We start from the raw sequence: 20,004 nt of genomic DNA on the forward strand, positions 1-20,004 counted from the left end.
ATTCTAAAAATGACAATGGGGACCGGGCACCATGGCCTAGTGGCTAAAGTCCTCGCCTTGAACGCGCCAGGATGCCTTAGCGGCGCCAGTTGTAATCCCGGTGGCTCCACTTCCCATCCAGCTCCCTACTTGTGGCCTGGGAAGGCAGTCGAGGATGGCCCAAAGCCTTGAGACCCTGCACCTGTGTGGGAGACCTGGAAGAGATTCCTGGCTCCTGGCTTTGGATTGGCTCAGCTCCAGCCGTTGAGGTTGCTGAGGGAGTGAACCAACGGATGGAAGATCTTCCTCTTTGTCTTTCCTCCTCTCTGTATATCTGACTTTGCAATAAAAATAAGTCTTAAAAACAAAATGACAATGATGTAATACAAATTATCTTTAGTAGGCAGGTATTCATTTATACTATTAAACTAACCTGTGATTTCGGAGGTAGGGCACAACATAATGCATAATATTGACAAGCAGGGGAATAACGCGTTCCTTTTCATCACTATAGAAAACCATATCCAAAAGGTGTGCCAGAACCTATAAAACATAAAAACCAAGTGGAATAATCTATGAACTGAAACTGACAACATCTAGAAGGCCTAATTTTCAGTTTCTAAGAAAATGCAGAATATGTTAAAAAACAGAAAAGTCTAAATTTAGATCTCAAGTCATTTTTATATTAATGGTTTCTGCCACAATCTGCTTTTATGATCATTATAAAATATATATACGGATTTCTAATAAACATAATTATTTCTTAGGTAGGGAAGTATAAAAAAGAGTGCTTAAGAATCTTCTAATGTAACAGGGAAGAATCAACAATTCCCAATTAGAAATTCAGTGTCCTTTTTTCTTGACTTGGCAAACAAATGAACTGGGCTGCTTAGGTTCCAGCTATAATTTAATAGTTATTAACATTAATTACCTACAAAGATTTTTGTAGACCTTAGCACCAACATGGTAAAAGAGAAACAATACGTAAGGATATAAAAAAAACCCAGCTTGTCAGAGAATATAAATAAAAAATGTTGGCTAAGTTATACAATACTTTGTAGTGAGAGGCATAATAAAAGTTCCACTTCTCCCCACCATCGTGGCATGAAAAACACTTTTCCTTAAAAATATATTTGTAGTGTGAGGAGAGATAAAGCAAGATTTAATGTTTAACAAACTAAACTATTCAAATACTGACAAGGTCAGAACTTTGTATGGTGACCTCCAGAATTACAAAAATGGTTTTACAAATTAAAATGCCTCTATATGGATTACTTGATAATATTTAGTTCTGAAACTGCTTACTTCAAAGTTCATGTGAAAAAACTTGCTACTATTTACCTCTGAGAGTAATGTCAATGCATGGACACTATACACAGAAGGAGTTATATTTGAAGTTTCCATTGCAGGTGATAACATATCTAGATAAAAGAGACAAGACAAGTAAAAATACAGGTAGCAGTCTTCCTACTGAAAAAAGTGCTATTTGCTCCAGATGAAAGTTTTACAATGCTTGTTGCAATGACTTCTTAGTGAATACATGCCTAATCTGTTTTAAGAACAGTACCTTCAACATCAGATTCCAAATTGGTGCCATCCACTATTATTTTGGGAGAAGGTTTAACTTCAAGATTTCGTCGCAGCCATGTTGTCTGTTCCAGAGAGGAACCAGCAATGGCACCAATTGCATCCACTATTTTGTGAGTCACATCCTAAAGAAACAAAGAATTGCTAGCTCTGTACACATACACAAACAAGCAGCTTGTTAGTAACTTTCACAGTGTGTATTTCTAAAACCAGATTGTTTTGATTCTTCTTTTTCAGGGTAAGGGCATTGAGAAACACAACACTGGCAACAGCAGTCAATTCAGGAAACTTTACCTGAAGGTCTCTTTGGTCTTTTTTATTTTCCAAAGTTGGGTTTTTCATAATAAACTCATTCAGAACCCTAAAAAAAAAAGGGCAAAAAAAATTAGTCTAAAGAAAAATGTTGCAAATTCTAATAAGTGGCATGTGGACTCAATTTCTACTTTAAATATTTAATGAAAAGAGGTGCATATTGTGTGACTCAACTGAAAACCATTTACATGTACATGAGAAAGCATGTACAGGATGGGCACAGCAGCATCATTTGTATGAGCCAACAACCAAAAGGAACACCAATGTCCAGAAATGGCAGAAAAGTTGTGGCATATTCATACAATGAAATACTCGATAGCAATGAAAATAAACTACAGCTATGTGAATTACAGGGATGAACCTCATAAATACATGTTGAGCAAACAAAGTCAGACAATAAAATTTATATGCACTATTGTTCAAAAACAGGGCAAAATCCATCCATCATGGTAGACAGTAGTCATCTTTGCATAGATAAAAGTATGGTGATTAGGCAGTGTCCAAAAAAGACACCAGTAATTTTTCCTAATTTGTTTTTGTGATTTAATAGTTAATAAGTTTAAATCTTACATCTTTTGTACATGTCAACTGTGTACTGTATCTTTCTATGTGTTTCGTGTATCAGTCTAAAAATCTGCTTTAAAATTTAAAATAACTTGGTGCTACATATATAACAGATTAAAAATATTTCATAAAGAAAATTGTCCATTTCTACGAACTGCTAAGAGTCTACTCAACATTTACTTTGATGATTTTTTTTTTAATTTTTAATTTTTCATGATACAGCTCCATAGACTCAGGATTCCCCTCCCCCTTTCCAATATTCACCCCCAACAGTCTCTCTTATATCATTAAAATAATATAGTCCTTCTCCAACAGTCATAAGCCCCATCATTCTAGTATTTAAAGTGTATCATGACATCGTAAGTATAAACAATGGTTGACAGTCCAGCATCCTATTGTCAAGATATATTTAACAGTTTCATTGGGAGTCCATCTTTTATTTGGAATGACTTGGTTTTCTTAAAGATAAATCATTTGTGTAACTATTATCAAAGAGCAACCTTTATAGCAATTTTAGTTGTACATTTAGGAAATTTTAGAGGATCAGTAGGATGGCTGGTGATAAAACAATCAAATTTTAAAAAAGGAATTTTGTTTCCAGTATATATGAAAATGTTCAGCCTTGATTTTCATATGAATCATAATACACACTTATTGAAAAGGAGGTGGGGTCCTTCATTATCTGAGAATAGAGAAAGGAAGAAAGGAAAGTGATGAAACAGGACAGTCTTACAGGATAGAAGCAAGTAAAATATATGTAAAAAGACAACAAGTGGTCTTAAGTTTTCAGTGAAATCAGCAGGATTATCTGGTGAAAATACAAACAACTTTATACAACTCAGAGTTAGGCAGGGCAGATGTTACTCATGGCCTTCAAGAAGTTTTTGTTGTTTTTGCATGCCCAATGTTAAAGAGGTGAGGATCGGAACTTGAGATGAGAAGCAGCCTAAATTTTCAACAATGCTTTGATTCCAGCTTCTACACTTAACTCTCATCACTACAAATCATGAATATTAGTGACCGTAAGAGTCTCTGATCCAGGAGTTACAGAGTCTCCTGCTGTTTGCACTCTCAGCTCTTTAATTTAGAGAAGAGCAAAACAGAGTCCAGGTTGCATCAGAGGTCTTGCGCAGGATCTTTAGCTTTCTATGCTTAGTATGTTTCAGCTACTATATGCTGCTCCACTCTCCTCAAGCCGTCACCACTGTCCCACCATTTCTTTTCTGCCTCCTGGAAAAAGACCAGAATCCCACGTTTACCAACAAACTTGAGATTACCTTAGTGAAGAATCGTCACCTTCCCTTTCCCTCACTGCAAAATTTTCTAAACCATTGGTTGCCAACCTGAAACTGTTAGCGTCTCAACAATAAGGATAGAAGTCCTCAAATAACTGTCCATGCTACAAAAGTTGACTAAGTTGTCAAAGGTCTCTGCATCTGGATGGTTTTATATCCATTCAGATAACATGTTCAATGTTGCTGCATATAAATGACACCACTGCACTATCCAAACCAAATATAAAAATACAGGGAAAAAGTTAACACTCAGTCTTTACATTCTCAGTAGTTCTTTGAAAACTTTATTGTGTGCACAAGTCACTTGGAGATCTTAATAAAAGTGCGATTCTGTTGAGCCCGAGATTCTATATTTTTAGTAAGTTTGCAGGTGATTTCAATGCTGCGGTTCAAAGACTGACCAGCAGTCTTTAAATAATGCACACTTTCTTGCTTTCAGCAATTTCCTGTGCTCATTCCCTCCCAATTGTCTGAAAGCTGTTGCATGAGTTAAGTCCCCTTCTCTCTAGAATCTCTTGTCATTCTTCATTTGGAAAATTAACATCTAAGCACTGTTATAAGAATTTAATGACTATTAAGTTACCTAATATTTATAGCTTTTAAGGGTAGATATTATCACATTTCATATTGAAGAGGCTAAACATTGTGTTTAATAAGTGAAATAATTTTGAGCCACACCAAATTCAACTTCAGGGTCTTAGCTGTTATTTTCAGGCCTTCCTTTTGAAGAATGACAACTTGCAAGCCATGTTCCCTCCTGCTACCTAGTCATTTCTTTTCATGATCAAACATCTTCAACATCAACCCAGCCTTACTTTCTCACATTAATATTCTGCATGCCTACTAACTACCTTGCCAAATTCCTCTCTTAAATCACCAATGCCTCTCCAAATTTTCAACAAACATAATCTCATACATTATTTTTCGCTTTAACTTCTCCAAAAATGTTAACCATCCTTTGCTTCTAGAACATTGAATGATACGCAGCTTTCCAATTTTCTGCTATGAGTTTTCCTGGCTATTCAGACAGCCTTTTTCTTCTTTCTTCTGTTCTCTCAGTGGTTACACTTGGCATATCTTCTCCTTAAATAGCACTAGCAGCTCAGCCTTTGTCCTCTCTAACCCAGCCTACCAACATGCACGTCATGTTCACAAAATATGCCATTATTCTGCCTACTGAAGTCCTTCCCTCTTAGTTTTCATCTCCCTTTTCACCTACTCTTATTATTCAGTACTGCAGGGACTTGTCCATTACCATAAAACAAGACAATGTACCTTGTCATAATGCATCTTTTCCCACCTGTCTACTCCTACATTTTCTGACTGAGCAACTATTTATTAGCAGCCTACCACGAACCAAGAATAATGTTGAGCAGAAAACACATGATGCCTGTGACATCATGGTTCCTGGAGGAAGGTAAGGGTGACATGCATGTTATCAAATTAATTATACAAGGTATCAATATAAATAAGGAGATTAAGTCAATTATTTGTCCAAGCCTGTTTATGTTCAGAGATCAGCTCAAATATCCTTCCTCTTACAAATTTGCCTTTATCATGAAATTCAACCCTTACTTTTTTGATCCTTTGGTTCTACTAAAAAGTAACTACTGTGATAGTAGTTTACAATTAGCACAGTTATTTTACTTATATATAAAAACTCATTGTTCCCTCCCTCTATATCTCCTTCCTTTCTACCAGGCTTTACACAGATAGTTCTGTACTTTGAGAATCCCATGGCAAAGTAAAGATCACAGGGTCATCCTAAACAGATCTTATTCAGCAATTAGGACATGCAGTACTATCCTTTAATTCAAAATAATATTTTCAAATCAAATTGCTTACCCAAGTATAAGAAACTGCCCCGGAGCTGGAAGACTCAGTTGTATGGAGTCTTTAAGAAGTATCAACAGTGATGTCCAGCTGTCCACTAAATTAGGCACTGGAATTCTGCAAAATAAATACACTCTGTATATGTAAAAGTCACAGTAAACTTTAATTTGCTTTAATGTGTCTTGGACACATATTTCAATTAGCTTCCCCGAAATATTCCCAAATATTTATAGGCTAAGATAGAAAATATTAACAGCTTTACATTTTCTACTACTACGCAAGAAGGAAACCAAACACCTTTAAAATATTCAATGTAATTTCACAACCCAGCAATTTTTCTAAAGAAAATCCATTTATCACAAGAATTCTCAAAAGTAGAATAGAAGTAAAATTATTCTCAGATTAATTGCTGACATAGTAGGCTACTCCCTACCCTGGCCTCTCTATTTCCTTCTTAATTTAGTTATTTTTTCTTCCCCTATAAGTCTCTGCCTCAGAGGGAGGGCTGTCAATCTATCCCAAACACCAGTCTTTTACCTAAAAAGAAATTAAGCCTATCACTATTTCAATCTTTACACTTTTCTGTATCTAAACTAAAATTTCAGGCAACCTGTACTCTAAGCAAAAACTAATACACTAAATAACTTTATGAGTGTGTCATAAATCACTAACAGATGCCACATTTGTTCATTGGAATGGGAATTATCCATGCAATGGAGGAATAAGATTCAGGTTTTCAAGCAAGAAGTTTATCAAAACTCAAATTCACTAGCAGTCAGATAAACATGAAACAGAATATCAAACATTCTATACTATCTTTTTTTTAGAAGCAACACTGGAGTGCCTAATCTTCAGTAACGGGTTCAGTGACGTTAAACATTTTTAAGATTAGGTACTTATCATTTATATTTAAATACATGACTTCTTATAACTCAGTGTTTTGATACCCACGTATCTTCGGTACTGTTGGGTTTTTGGGAAGGTGTGTGATTTCTAAGGCTTAGTCATTAGTAGATTCTTCACTTGTATTAACATATCTATAAAGCAATGTTTTTCCGTTTCTAGGATTTTAGTTTTAGGAAGAAGTCTGTTAACTTTCTGAAAGGATTCAGTTGCCTTTCTTCCTGTATTTCCTAACTTTTATACATTTCTAATGCAGTAAGGAGAGAGCCACATCAGTAATCTTACCTTTGAATATAAGCATAGAAAAACTGAAGCATGCAGACTTCCAAAGAAAGATGTTTCTATAAACAAAAGAAATCAATTTTATAGTGAAGGAAAAAAGCTGCCTTTGCTTTTTCATTGCTGCAACTACCCTATATCTTTAGTAAGGAACTTAAAAAAATACAAAATGAAATACTATTTTGACATTTGAAATCAAACCAAAACAAAACATGCATCTGTCTCTTCTACTTACTAGGGAAAACTTGCACAAGGTTATCTAAAAGCTGAAAACAGATGGAAGTAATGGAAATGTTCTTAATTTTCCCCCAAGATATCAATGCTAAATGAAGCATTTACTCTTTAATTGGCTACTTTAAAGTCTCTTAAATGCTTGATGCTACCAGAATCAAGTTCATTTTTATGAAATGTGTACATGTGTCTGTTTAAATTAGTACAGTTCAGATTTAGATCAATTCTTGATAGTTTAAAACGTGGCTATTACATAAAGCATAAGACTGTAAATAACAGAAAGTGCACGTACTGCGCAAGTTAGTAAAAGAATCATACTGATGTCCACTGACACTAATTTCTGAAACTGCTATTCCTATTTACTACACATAGCTAGAACTTAAGTCCAGGTTATCAGTCTGTGTTGGGGTGTAACAGGTCTGTATTGGGGTGTAACTTGTTTCCTGAGACCTCATGCATCGCCTAATTTGTGGCAAAAATGGATACTCAACGCACAATGCCAACTGAGCTTTCATGTGCATTTTCATGGGAATAAGAACTTTTGTTTCACCAAAACCTCTAGTCAGCAAAGTATTAAAAAGGCAATAAGGTAATAAAGACTATTCACCAGGACAAACAGCCTATTTCCTTTGTTAATTTAAGGAAAGATAAAAAAGAATTCCAGCATTTTCAGTAATCTTTTCAGGACATGGTAATGTCTATTCTAGTAGCTGAAGTCTTAATGCCTGCAGTTGGTAAATACTTTGTAAGACAACTTGGCCTCTTGGGACTGTTGCAGAAAAACAGGTAAATAATTTCACCAACTGGTAGAATTTTATTTGCCTAATCAGATCAAAACAATGTGATTGAAGAGGCTATGGTGCTCATAACCTGCAGCCCTTATAAAAGCACAGCACTGGACACAGGGAAAAATGAAATTCACAGTAACCACCATTGTGGCAAAACAGTAAGTTTAAAGAACTGAAAGTGTCATTCAGGAAATGAAAATATAATACAGAAGCTTTGAAAGCTGGCAACAACTGAGTAAACAGTGAACTGCGGTTTCTTTGTTTTACCTTTAAATGCTGAGTAAATGTTTCTATTTGGTCAGAGATTCTGACTGCCTTCGCAGCATCTTAGGAAAAAAAGAGTAAGACTGTTCTTCACTCCTTACAGAAAAGAACAGCATCCCCCCGGGGTTGATGGAGATACCAGTAACCATTTTCTTAAAGCAATGTGAGGACCACTTACAGTCTCTGCTGCAATCTGCACTATAGTTACAAGGACACTACCTTACAAAAAAATGCCTTATTGATCAGCATCATTTCTGAAACTGATCTAAAAATAAAAGAAAATGAAATGTTTTTCTTACCTTGTCCTTGACTATGGCTGGAGGCTGCTTTAAAACTTCCTTCACAGTCTGGATAACAGTTTCTGCTCGCATGACACTGATGGAACGAACTAGTTCTACCAGTAAGAGCTGTTCCTCACTGGCTGCAGGAATCACCTGAGTAATATGCATTATTTTACTTATGTACATATGTGTGTATGTAAGTCTTTTAAGGGAGATCACAGAATTAAGATACTTTTAAAAATATTTCACTTGAAAGTGTAACAAATGACAGAGAGAGAGGGACATTGAAATCTTTTATGTGCTGATTCACTCCTCAAATGGCTGCAATGGCCAGAGCTTGCTGGTGTAAAACTGGGAGCCAGCAGCCCTTCAGGTCTCTCACATGGGTACAGTTGCCCAAGGATTTGGGCCATTCTCTGCTGTTTTCCCAGACCATTAGCAGGGAGCTGGATGAGAAGTAGAGCAGCCAGGACATGAGCATACTAGTACCGCAGGTGTTAGACTGGCATACTATGCCACCACACTATCCCCTAAGATACTGTTTTAAGACTCATTCTTCAAGTCCTTATACTAGGTAGAACTGACATTTTTATCAATTTCATATGCAACATTTCTTAAAAGCAAAAAGGACAAAGTTAACAAAAAAATAGTAGTACCTTGTATATCTCCTTTGATCAGGAACAGCCATAGGCAACACTTACCTTTTTATTACTTGCAAATATTTTTTTCTTTGGCAAATCTTCAACTTTTTAAAAAAGGATTTACTTATTTGAAAAGTAGTTATTCACAAAGAGGGAGAGACAAAAGAAGATTATCTTCCTCTGCTGGCTCTCTCTCCAAATGGCTACAGTGGTCAGGGCTGGGCCAGGCTGAAGCACGGAATCCAAAGTTCTCCCTGGTATCCCAGGTACGGGCAGGGGCCCAAGTAATTATGCTACCTTGCATGCTGCTCTAGGAGCACAGTGAGCAGCTGTGTGGGAAGTGCATAAGGTTGGTCTTGAATCAGCACTCAAAGAACAGTGGTGATACAGGTGCCAGTTTTGCTTGTCACACTACAATGCTGACCCCCAATTCCAAAATTTTAAATGTTACCTATTGCTTTCCAACTTAAAAAGATTTAACCATCTTATACTTTTTCTGTTTCCTGCAGTCATAGTTGTATTGCAATCTTATTTAAATTAGTACCTCATATTCAAATGACTGTTACATACCGTGCTATTTCATTTTCTTTTTAAAAGACTTTATTTGAAAGAGTGACAGAACGAGACATGGAGATACAGAGAGATATTGTCCACCTGTCAGTTAATTCCCTAAATGGCTCAAATGGTTGTGATGAGTCAAGGCTCAAGCCAGGAACCTCACGTGAGTAGCCGGGCCTCAAGAACCTGAGCCATCTTCTTTTGCTTTTCAAGAAGCATTAGCGGGCTCGGCAGCGTGGCCTAGTGGCTAAGGTCCTCGCCTTGATCCCATATGGCTGCTGGTTTTAATCCCGGCAGCTCCACTTCCTCTCTGTCTCTCCTCCTCTCAGTATATCTGATTTTGTAATAAAAATAAAATAAATCTTTTTTTAAAAAAAAAAGAAGCATTAGCAAGGATCTGGATTGCAAAAAGAACAGCCTAGACTCAAACTGAATATCATCATGGGAAGCCAGCATAGCAAGCATCAGGTTAAGTTGTTTTAAATACAATGCTAGCTGATTCATTTCTTTTCTTACACAACTTTCTGTTCTTGCTCGAGTTAAAATTATTTTAGTTTGCTGCATTTTCTTTTTATTAGCATCATCCCTAAGTGCCCCTACACCTGTAAATCCCCTCTAATTATATATAGTGAAATCCCTCATATAATTAACCTTGTGCTTGTCGTCTTCTCTTTTTACCTGTGAGCAATTCTGTCAGACATCTTTCTGTTCTACCATGGACTGGGACTCTCAGGCTGGTTACTCATGCCACATTGACAGCTTTCCTGTTACTACCACACCAGAGATTACCTTTACTCTTTCTCTGTATCGGAATCTCAGTTTGTTAGATCTCCAACATTTTCGTCCTCACTATATTACTCCTATGTGGAGCTACACATTTGAAGCCTTTAGAGATGGTGACTTTATTGGTTTGTTTTTGAAAGATTTATTTTTATTGGAAAGTCAGATATACAGAGGAGGAGACACAGAGAGGAAGATCATCCTTCCGATGATTCGCTCCCCAAGTGACCTCAATGGCCAGAGCTGCGCCAATCCGAAGCCGGCAACCAGGAACCTCTTCCAGGTCTCCCACGCAGGTGCAGTGTCCCAAAGCATTGGGCCGTCCTCGACTGCTTTCCCAGGCCACAAGCAGGGAGCTGGATGGGAAGTGGAGCTGCCGGGATTAGAACCGGCGCTCATATGGGATCCCGGGGCTTTCAAGGCGAGGACTTTAGCCGCTAGGCCACTCCGCTAGGCCCTACACACTAATTTTCAACTCTCGTTGGTTTCAGTCGTGCTGAGATAGATTGGAAGATAAAGAGCAAAAACGTGTCTTATTCGAAATTGTAAGACTTTCTGACAGGAACACTAGAGCTTTTGGTGAAAGAGAGTTCTTAGGTCATAATTCTGAATCTAACCAATTTCACAAGGCATTTACAACTGTATAATGCCTTAAAAAAAGTTACCATGGGCCCAGCGTGGTGGCCTAGCGGCTAATGTCCTCACTTTGAACGCACCAGGATCCCATATGGGTGCCTGTTCTAATCCCAACAGCCCCTGTTCCCATCCAGCTCCCTGCTTGTGGCCTGGGGAAGCAGTTGAGGACGGCCCAAAGCTTTGGGACCCTGCACCAACATGGGAGACATGAAGGGGGTTCTAGTCTATTGGCTTCAGATCGGCGCTCACCGGCCCGTTGCAGCTCACTTGGGGAGTGAAACATCGGATGGAAGATCTTCCTCTCTGTCTCTCCTCCTCTCTGTATATCTGGCTTTCCAATAATAATAATAAAATCTTTAAAAAAAAAAAAAAGAAAAAAGAAAATTAGTGTGTAACAATAAGAAGAAAACACAAATGGCTAATATATACCTTGGTCCGAGTAGTAGTTTTGTTCTGTCTTCTTTCATTCCACACAAATGCAACAGCAGCCATAAAATGTACACCATGGTTCATTGAAATGGGGCCCAATAATTTAAGGATCTGCTGTCTCAAGTTCTGAAACAATTGAAGCAAATGACAGGTACAATTAAAACATATGACAACATTAATAGCTGGGATGCACTTTTAATTTTTCTTGATAGTTGTTCAATATTTCTACTTTTCATTACTTTAAAAAAAAACAACAATCTTTAATAGTATTGGAATTATAATGTGTATACTAAATTCTACAAAGCAAAGAAACTACAGAAACTTCTAATCATTTAAATGCAAATCTACTCTTTATGACAAAAATGTATGAAATTCAACTGAATATTTGATATATTCATTAAAAATCAGTAGAGATTAAAAACCCCTTCTGATTTACCTTTAAATAAAACGAAACATTACAGAGTTTCAACCAAATCTCAGTACACAGAAAAAATGGTCCAAGTGGACCACTTCCCTTAATCACACAAGAGTGAATAACAGAGATAGGCGATCAGATATAGGAATAAGATTAGGTTACTGAAGGCTGTAAGTCTAACATGATGCTTTTAATCATTCATGTAATGTTTAAAATATAAGGAAAAATTGAATACCAACAAGAAAGAAAAAAATTTTGGTTGATCATTAAGCTTATCATGATAGTCACTGTTACTGTTTTTTATTCCTTTTTCAGCAGATAAAATTTTTACATAACTGAAAACATTTTCAATCATATAATATCTCTTTTTCACTGAATTTATAAGCATGTTTCCATGTATCAGGGCTTCTTCAGAAATGTGAATAAGCATTAGCTATATGTCACAACACTGAAAGAATAATTTAACCGTTTCCTTACTTATTGCGTAGCATCTTTCATTTGATGTAATAAAAACCTTGTATTAAAGGTGGTATTTATTTGTAATAAAAACCTTTGCCTATCTATGATTATCTCAAGGCTTATTCCTAAAGACATTACTAGGTCAAAAACTGAAACATTTAAATATTTGTGTAATTGTAAATTGTTTTTAGTAAGACTTTAGATATTAAAAATAGAAAATTAAAATCTCTTGAAAAAAAAAGAAGTTAAAGCATGCAGAATGAACCCTAAAAATGTAAGTCACATGAAAAGAAGGAACACACTAAGGTGGATTATGGCATTATTCTATTTATGTTACTTAGCCAGAAAAAGCAACAAGACAGATGAGCAATTGATTTGCATTAGGGATAGGAACAGGAGTGAGTGAAAACAGGTCTGAGGAATCTTTCTGAGGTGAGAGACATGCTTGAAAACTGGAATGTGACAGCTTACAGATCTATTACTTTACTAAAAAGGCTGGAATTTGTTTTTCAACAAAATTGTTAAAGTCATTTTTGAGAATGAATTACTTCACCAACGCAGAATATTGTAAAGACTACTCAAATTAATCATATATTCTGAAAAAAATGCTTAGCTAAGTCTTAAAATACCGCTGAGCACCACAGATTAATCAGGAATTGTCCAACCTTTGTGGCTCCAAGGTTAATAGTGGTGACAGATGCAGAGGCGGCAACAGTCATCTTCTCCGATGCATCAGCCTGATGCAGTATGCTCCACAGCAACGTCACGGAGGACATGATCATGTGAAGGATGGAAAGGATTCCACTGCGTGCTTCAAACAGGTGCTTTTGATCTACACTGACCAACAGCTATTAAAATGGAGGGCGGGAAAGATAATGAGTGCTACAAATGGTATTGTTACAAACAGAAGTTTCCAAACAGAAGTCAAATATCTCTACGGTCTTACTTGGTGGTATTGTGTAGTTGGATTCAACAAACAGTAATGGATAATGGCTGTGATCCCTTCTAGAAGAGTAAGAATCAAATCTGGTGGAATAACTGATGCCATCCACAAAGGCCTGAAATAAAAATGCATGCATTGGATAAATATTCTGCAAAAGCAGTATTCATATTTTATCAATACTATATATCCAGTATATACCAGGCACACAACAGATGCTCAATAAATATTACATTAATAAAATGAGTAAAAGGATAAACAACTTTTTCTGATCTATAAATGAGTTGGTCTAAATTACTAGAATTATTTTTGCCAAAGAATTATATATAAGATTGGCAAATTTAGTTAAAGGTTCCCTATTCCTGGGGAATGGTAGGCTTATTATTATTGAACAGTATAGGTGACTTGATTACGTTACAGGCAGTAGCTGAAAAGATGTTAATCTATCACATCTTTGGCTAATTTTTCCAGGGACTAATTTTATACATAGCCTGGAGACACATAACTTGCCACCAAACCAAAGAAATCTAAAACATGAAATAAAATGATATGAGAATCATTCATAAATTTCAGTCTGAAATTTGCATTTTGATAAAAAATCCTTTGCTGAGTATCCTATGACTTTTTTCAGATCAGTCAAGTTTACTATCAACATTAATTCCAACCCTTGGGAGAAAAGGAAAGGAATAGCTTCAATATTCCTTCCTTTCTCATTCCAGGGTTTTTAAGAGCACCAATTTACTCAAGTTGGGACTTTTGGGTGTATCAGGTGTGAAAATGTTAAAAACAGAGGTTAAGGGGGCCTGGTGCCAGAGCTCAGTGCCTGTCCCTGCCTTACATGCTCTGGGATCCCATATGGGCACTGGTTTTAATTGCGGCTCCTCCACATCCCGCCTAGCTCTCTGCTTGTGGCCTGGAAAAACAGAGGACAGCTCAAAGCCTTGGGACCCTGCACCCGTATGGGAGACCCAGAAGTTGTTCCTGGCTTCAGATTGGCTCAGTTCCGACCGTTGTGGTTACTTGGGGAGTGAGCCAGTGGACAGAAGAGCTTTTTCTCTGTGAATCTTCCCAATAAAAATAACAAATAAATATTACAGAGGTAAAGTTAACTTACCTACTGTCGGATAATCCTGTTTCATATTTGTACTGCTGAACTAGATTATCCAAATTTCTGCACAGTTGAAGTGTTACAGAAACAACCACTCTGTGTAAAACTTTTCCCATGTAAGGCAGAGTAGATGTGATTAAACCAATCCACTGTGGGTGCATCTTGCATGCGCAGTGTTGATGCAAAGCTCGTATTACTGCACAAAGAAACATGCCTTGACATGTGATTGGCTGAGCATGTAAATACTGAAGAGAAGTCATGGGCTGATGGGGGTTTATATGTTCCAGGTCAGACACAACAAAATCAAAAGCTGTTTCATTTTCTTCAGGAATAGTCATTACCCGATGCTCTAAAACAATCAACTTCTGAAGTACTCTAAGAAGTTGTGATTGGAGTGTGCTGCCATTGTCAAATTCATCCTCTGAGAAATTGATAAGGCTATCCTCTGAAAAGCCTTCTTCTACAGCAATTATGTTTTTACCTGCCATTTTTTCACTATGCCATTTTTGTGCACTAAAGATAGATGACAGCAAACAATGAAGAATCACTTTTTGAACTTTGCACTTTGATAACATGTCAGAGATAAAACTAGGGAAACCCTTTGCTGAACTTTCTATTACTTTCGCTAGCTCAGTAAAAAGCAGAGTCAAAATTTCTATGCTCATCATCTGCATGTTTCGATTGCCTATTAAGTCTTGTGCAGTGACCTTGACATGCGTTGGGTAATGACTACGCATGTAATATAAACAAAGGGAAATAAGAATTTCTATATACATTGAACTCCGGAAGTTATGATTTGAGTCCATTGGAATGTGACTATAAAAATCTTTGCCCATTACAGAAATTCTGTGTCTGGCCAACAGATTCTGAAGCAGAGACAACTGAGGAGTATATGCATTATTTACACTAGTGGTTGAAATGGCATTTACAAAAGCAATTGGGTTGGTTTTCAAGATGGCTTTGATGGCAGAGAAAGCATATAGAGTCCTGGATGAATCATACAGTTGGAGATACAGGAGCACATGCTGGTAGAGAGGATGGATGTTGAAATTGGGAGATTTGCGAGATCCTGGAGAACCCATGTCACTTTCAATTTCAGAGATTTCTCCTTCTCCACAGCTATACCAGTTTTCTAAATCCAAACCATCACTAAAGAATACACTGGCTTGTTTCAGTTTCTCATTTGAAGCTTTTTTCTTATCATCCTCTTTCTTTCTGGCAAGTTTTACTTTGGGTTTTGCTCCTGGTTGTTTACCTGACTCTTTAACAATTGTTTCCTTCTCTGATACTTTGTCTGATATTTTTTCTCTGAAGCTGAACTGAATACTGCTGTGACTCCTCTGTCGAGACTTGGTTTCCGTACAAGCAAATGCAGCATCCTGGAGAGTTTGTGTGCTTCCTGAAATGCAAGGTGAGGAGCTATTCCTGGAAATCCCATTTACCGCACACTCTCTGCTTCCTTCTGCAGACACGGACAGAAAATGAGGACTTTCGTTACTCAGCAAAGTACTCTGACTCTGCTGAGTGGACTGATCTTCACTTTCAACAGCCTCCTCTTCTGGCTCTAAATCACTGTCCTTTGAGGGAAGAGCTTCGATTTCTAACTCAGATGTAACTGATGCAGATTCTGCTTCAATGCCACTCACAACTTTACATATCAGGTCAAACACAACCTGTTGAACATCATCATCAGGAGAGTCAGCCTTTGGCACTGGAGAATCTTCTTGGGCATTCACATTTTCAGGATTTTCAGGATCAACTTCATAACTCAGGTTGTCCCCAGCAGAGGACTGCGAGCATCCAGAGTCAGAACTCTGGAGTATTTCTATCTGTTGGTCTGGAAGATCAAAATCAGAAACAACCATTGGAATTGTCTCACTGCTGGTACTTAGGAGGGAAAGTCGGTCACTCAGTGGGTTAACAGTGAGACTGAAATTCTCTATTTCATCCATGGTAAGTGGCTTTTCTCCATTTCCTCTTGATGTGAGGAGTTGTACTTGGCTTACTGGCACATGAGGAAAACGGGAAGAAGTAAAGTAAAAAATATTGAAATAACTGAAATTCAGCAACACAGATTACATTTACAACATTTAATGATTAAATTTCTGTATTTCCCCATTAACTTTGCTTTATATTTTATCATTAGCTAGACCTTTTAAGTTAGAAAATAATTAAGATTTAGTTTTAATGATGACTCAATAGGAGATTTATGATTTAATTAAACAGGACAGTACATAAACCAATACATTCTCTTTTCCCCAAATTATATATGCTTTTTAAAAGTAAACTATAAGAATTTAAATAGTTTAGTACAAGGAAACTTTCAAGGATTTGTAGAAAATGGAATTTAAAGTATTTTGGTGCAAAAACTGTGAAATCCATATGCATGTGAAGTCTTCAATTAAAAAGGTCTTTGATCAAAGAGTATATTATGTAAAATGTATGTACAGATTTCAACATCTTCAGTACCAAATAAATGTGTCTTTTTTATTTCACTTTTGGTAAACTACGTATTTCAAAGGCCAAGTTATAGAGTGGGTAGAAAGACAGACAATGAGAACACGTTGTGTGTGCATGCGAGAAAGAGATCTCTTTCATCTGCTAGTTCATTTCCCAAACTGCCAGGCTGAAGCTAAGATGAGGATCTTCATCCCAATTGGATGCAGGGGCCCAAGGACTTAGGTCATTTTCTGATGTTTGTTTAGGTACATTACAATGAGTTGGATTGAATGTAGAGCAGCTGGACACAAACTGATGTCCGTATAAGATGCTGGCATTATAGTGGTGGCTTAACCTGTTGTATCACAATGCCATTCCCTTGAAGTAAAAGTCTATGCAGTCAAGTGTGGAACTTTAATAAAAGTTAACAAGTGTCTATTAATTATCTAGTGTGAAGTACTGGCTCTCAACAGGGAGTTGAGAATGAAGAGATATCAGTGCTCCAGTATTAGTTTCAATTAGTGCAGGAGCACAATTCTGCACTTTTCTGGAGGCATAACATGTTGATAGAGTTCTTTTAGGAAAAGTGGGAAGTTTAGTATCACATTAGTAATACTAACGAAATATTACCAAACTCAGGGAAGGTCTAAGGATAAGCTGAGAGGTGAGAATTCAGCAGGCAGGAAAAGACAAAGGCAGGTAAAATACAAAGATGTTCTGGAAAGAAGCAGATTATACAGCAAGTTCGTGGAAAGCAAGCTGTGTGTAGGAATCTAAAGAGAGCAACTAAGATTACAAATTGACTAGGATGAGGTTTGGTCGCAGTTTCACTGTTTACCATTCATGGGACTTTTAGAAAGCCACCATCTTTTAAGTATCAGCAGCCTGCTTACTATTACTTATTACTGACCTAACTGGGGTCAAGAGTTAGAAACGAGATTCCTTGTCCTTAAAGTATCATCAACTAATCTATGTGACCACTATCACTACAGAAAGCACATTAGGAATAGTGTATAAAGCATGGATTTTGTGGTGTAAGAACACTGAACATTAATCCAAGTCACATTATATGTATTTTCCACACTGAACATGTCATAAAGTATAACATCTGATATTCCCATTTCATAGATGAGGGAAATGATTCATCAAATATAAAGCATATACTACAGGCTTACTACAAATTCATAGTCAAGTATCTACTAAGCCTTGGCAGGACGGTGAATACAAAAGAAGCTCTAAGCATATTTCTATTGGCAATGCAGAATGTCTGCCAGAGCTGTGGCCATCTGATAAAAAAGATCAAAATGTTCCAGGACGGTCACTGATCCAAGTGCCTCCTGGCGCGTCCCATGTGGCATTGCTAAACCAGAAGGTAGGGAGAAAAGTCTATGGAGAAAAAATCTCACATGCAATTCTCTCACCAATCTCTGTTGTATTCACTTCTCATTTTATTTTAGCTCTAAATAAAGGTGTCCTACTTCCATGTGATATTCACCATTGTTGCAGGTAAATTTTTGCATGATATGCTTGTCATTCTCTTCTGGATAACAGGGTGTCTTATTCCAGTAACGTTCTGCTTGTACACGTTGCACTGAAACCCTCTGGGTTTTTGGATGAAGCAGGAGCAATAGCAATGGTTCCAAAACTCTGGCAATATCATGTCTTTGTAGGACTTGATTCAGCCAGGCTTGTCCCACAGAGCTGGTAGACCCATCAAGACTGGTAAGGCTATCTAACATGATGAACAGTGACCTAAAAACGAGCACCAAAAGTTAAATAAACAACACATACTACTTTAACTGTAACACTCTACTCTTGTTACAAATAACATTATTAGAAGTTTTATTTCTTATATTTAAATATTTTGAGCTTGCTTCAGCAGCACATATACTAAAATTGGAATGATATATTTAAATATTTTAAGGTAATTACATTTTTGGGTAAATTCTAATAACAGATTTACTCATCTTAATCTTAGGAGATACAATAAAAAGAGGAGGAAATTTTTTTGTCCCTTTAAAAAAATGCCATGTTTTCCAAATTTAATAAGCACATATTACCTTTAAAACAGAAATATTTAAGAGTAGAAAAAGGTAGGCCTGGCACAGTAGCCTAATGATTAAAGTCCTTGCCTTGCATGTGCTGTGGAATCCCATATGAGCAGGGGTTCCTGTCCCAGCTGCTCCGCTGCCCTTCCAGCTTCTTGTTTGTGGCATGGGAGAGCAGTGAAGGATGGCCAAAGCCTTGGGACTCAGTACCCACGTGAGAGACTCAAAGGAGGCTCCCGTCTCCTAACTTTAGATCACCTCCGCTCGGACCATTTTGGCCACTTGGGGTGTGAACCAGTGGATGGAAGGTATTTTTTTCTGTTTCTCCTTTTCTCTGTAAATCTGACTTACTTAGTCTTGTTTCAGCTACATACTCCTGTTCATATTATGAACTTTTTAAAAAAAGATTTATTTATTTTTACTGGAGAGTTAGATACACAGAGGAGGAGAGACATAAAGATCTTCCATCTGCTGATTCACTCCCCAAGTTGCCACAGTGGCTGGAGCTGCACCAATCTGAAGCCAGAAGCTAGGAGCCACCTCCGGGTCTCCTGTCAGGGTTCCAAGGCTTTAGACAGTCCTCAACTGCTTTCCCAGGGCACAAGCAGGGAGCTGGATGGGAGGTGGAGCAGCCGGGACACACCAGCGCCCACATGGATCCCGGGTGTGCAAGGGGAGGATTTAGCCACTATTCTATCGTGACAGGCCCTCTGCTCCCATTTTCTTCGTGAGTCAAAATTAACTCAGAGAAAGACTTCGTGAAAGGTATGGAAAAACAGTTTGGAATGAAAATACTCCAAGATTCAAATCTCTTGCCTGTTCTCCAGCCAAGTAGCTTGACTCTTTGGGATTCTACTGCTCTGTAGAAGAATAGATATCAATTTTAAAGTAATTATTTGAAAAGAGCCCCACCCAGGGTCCTATTCATTTCAGGGTTAAATACATGGTTTAACTGCAAGTGCTTTTGGAAAAGATGGTGATGTGTGTTGAAATAGCACCAGATGCAATAATGGAAAGCAGAGCACATAGCTGGTCCGAAGTTGAGCTTTAAGAATAATAGCTAACTTTACTGAGAAGACCGGTATTTTAAAATGATATGTGAACCTACCGATAAATGGTATTTCCTTGCAGTTAAAGCAGTTTGTCAGTATTTTCCATTATAAACTTTAGAAAATTTGGTTCATGGAGAAGACTGAGAATTGAGAAGCACTTTTACAACATAACATTTTGTGATG

The 20,004-nt window shown here is 37.3% G+C and overlaps 1 protein-coding gene across 4 annotated transcripts in view; it reads right to left on the reverse strand.

Moving 5' to 3' along the window:
* DOP1A (DOP1 leucine zipper like protein A) overlaps positions 1–20,004 on the reverse strand; it is a 103,746-nt gene that overhangs the window by 14,816 nt on the left and 68,926 nt on the right. For all 4 annotated transcript variants that reach the window (XM_058661061.1, XM_058661063.1, XM_058661068.1 and 1 more), the window contains 12 exons: positions 18,217–18,473; positions 14,289–16,287; positions 13,181–13,292; positions 12,900–13,082; positions 11,361–11,486; positions 8,335–8,469; positions 6,759–6,814; positions 5,583–5,687; positions 1,861–1,927; positions 1,547–1,691; positions 1,321–1,400; positions 413–522 (listed from right to left, as the gene is read on the reverse strand). In XM_058661061.1, the coding sequence (XP_058517044.1) occupies positions 413–522; positions 1,321–1,400; positions 1,547–1,691; positions 1,861–1,927; positions 5,583–5,687; positions 6,759–6,814; positions 8,335–8,469; positions 11,361–11,486; positions 12,900–13,082; positions 13,181–13,292; positions 14,289–16,287; positions 18,217–18,473 (3,375 nt within the window). The remainder of the gene's footprint in view (positions 1–412; positions 523–1,320; positions 1,401–1,546; positions 1,692–1,860; positions 1,928–5,582; positions 5,688–6,758; positions 6,815–8,334; positions 8,470–11,360; positions 11,487–12,899; positions 13,083–13,180; positions 13,293–14,288; positions 16,288–18,216; positions 18,474–20,004) is intronic.

This window comes from Ochotona princeps, chromosome 1 (genome assembly GCF_030435755.1).
Source record: "Ochotona princeps isolate mOchPri1 chromosome 1, mOchPri1.hap1, whole genome shotgun sequence".
Taxonomy (NCBI): Eukaryota; Metazoa; Chordata; class Mammalia; order Lagomorpha; family Ochotonidae; genus Ochotona; species Ochotona princeps.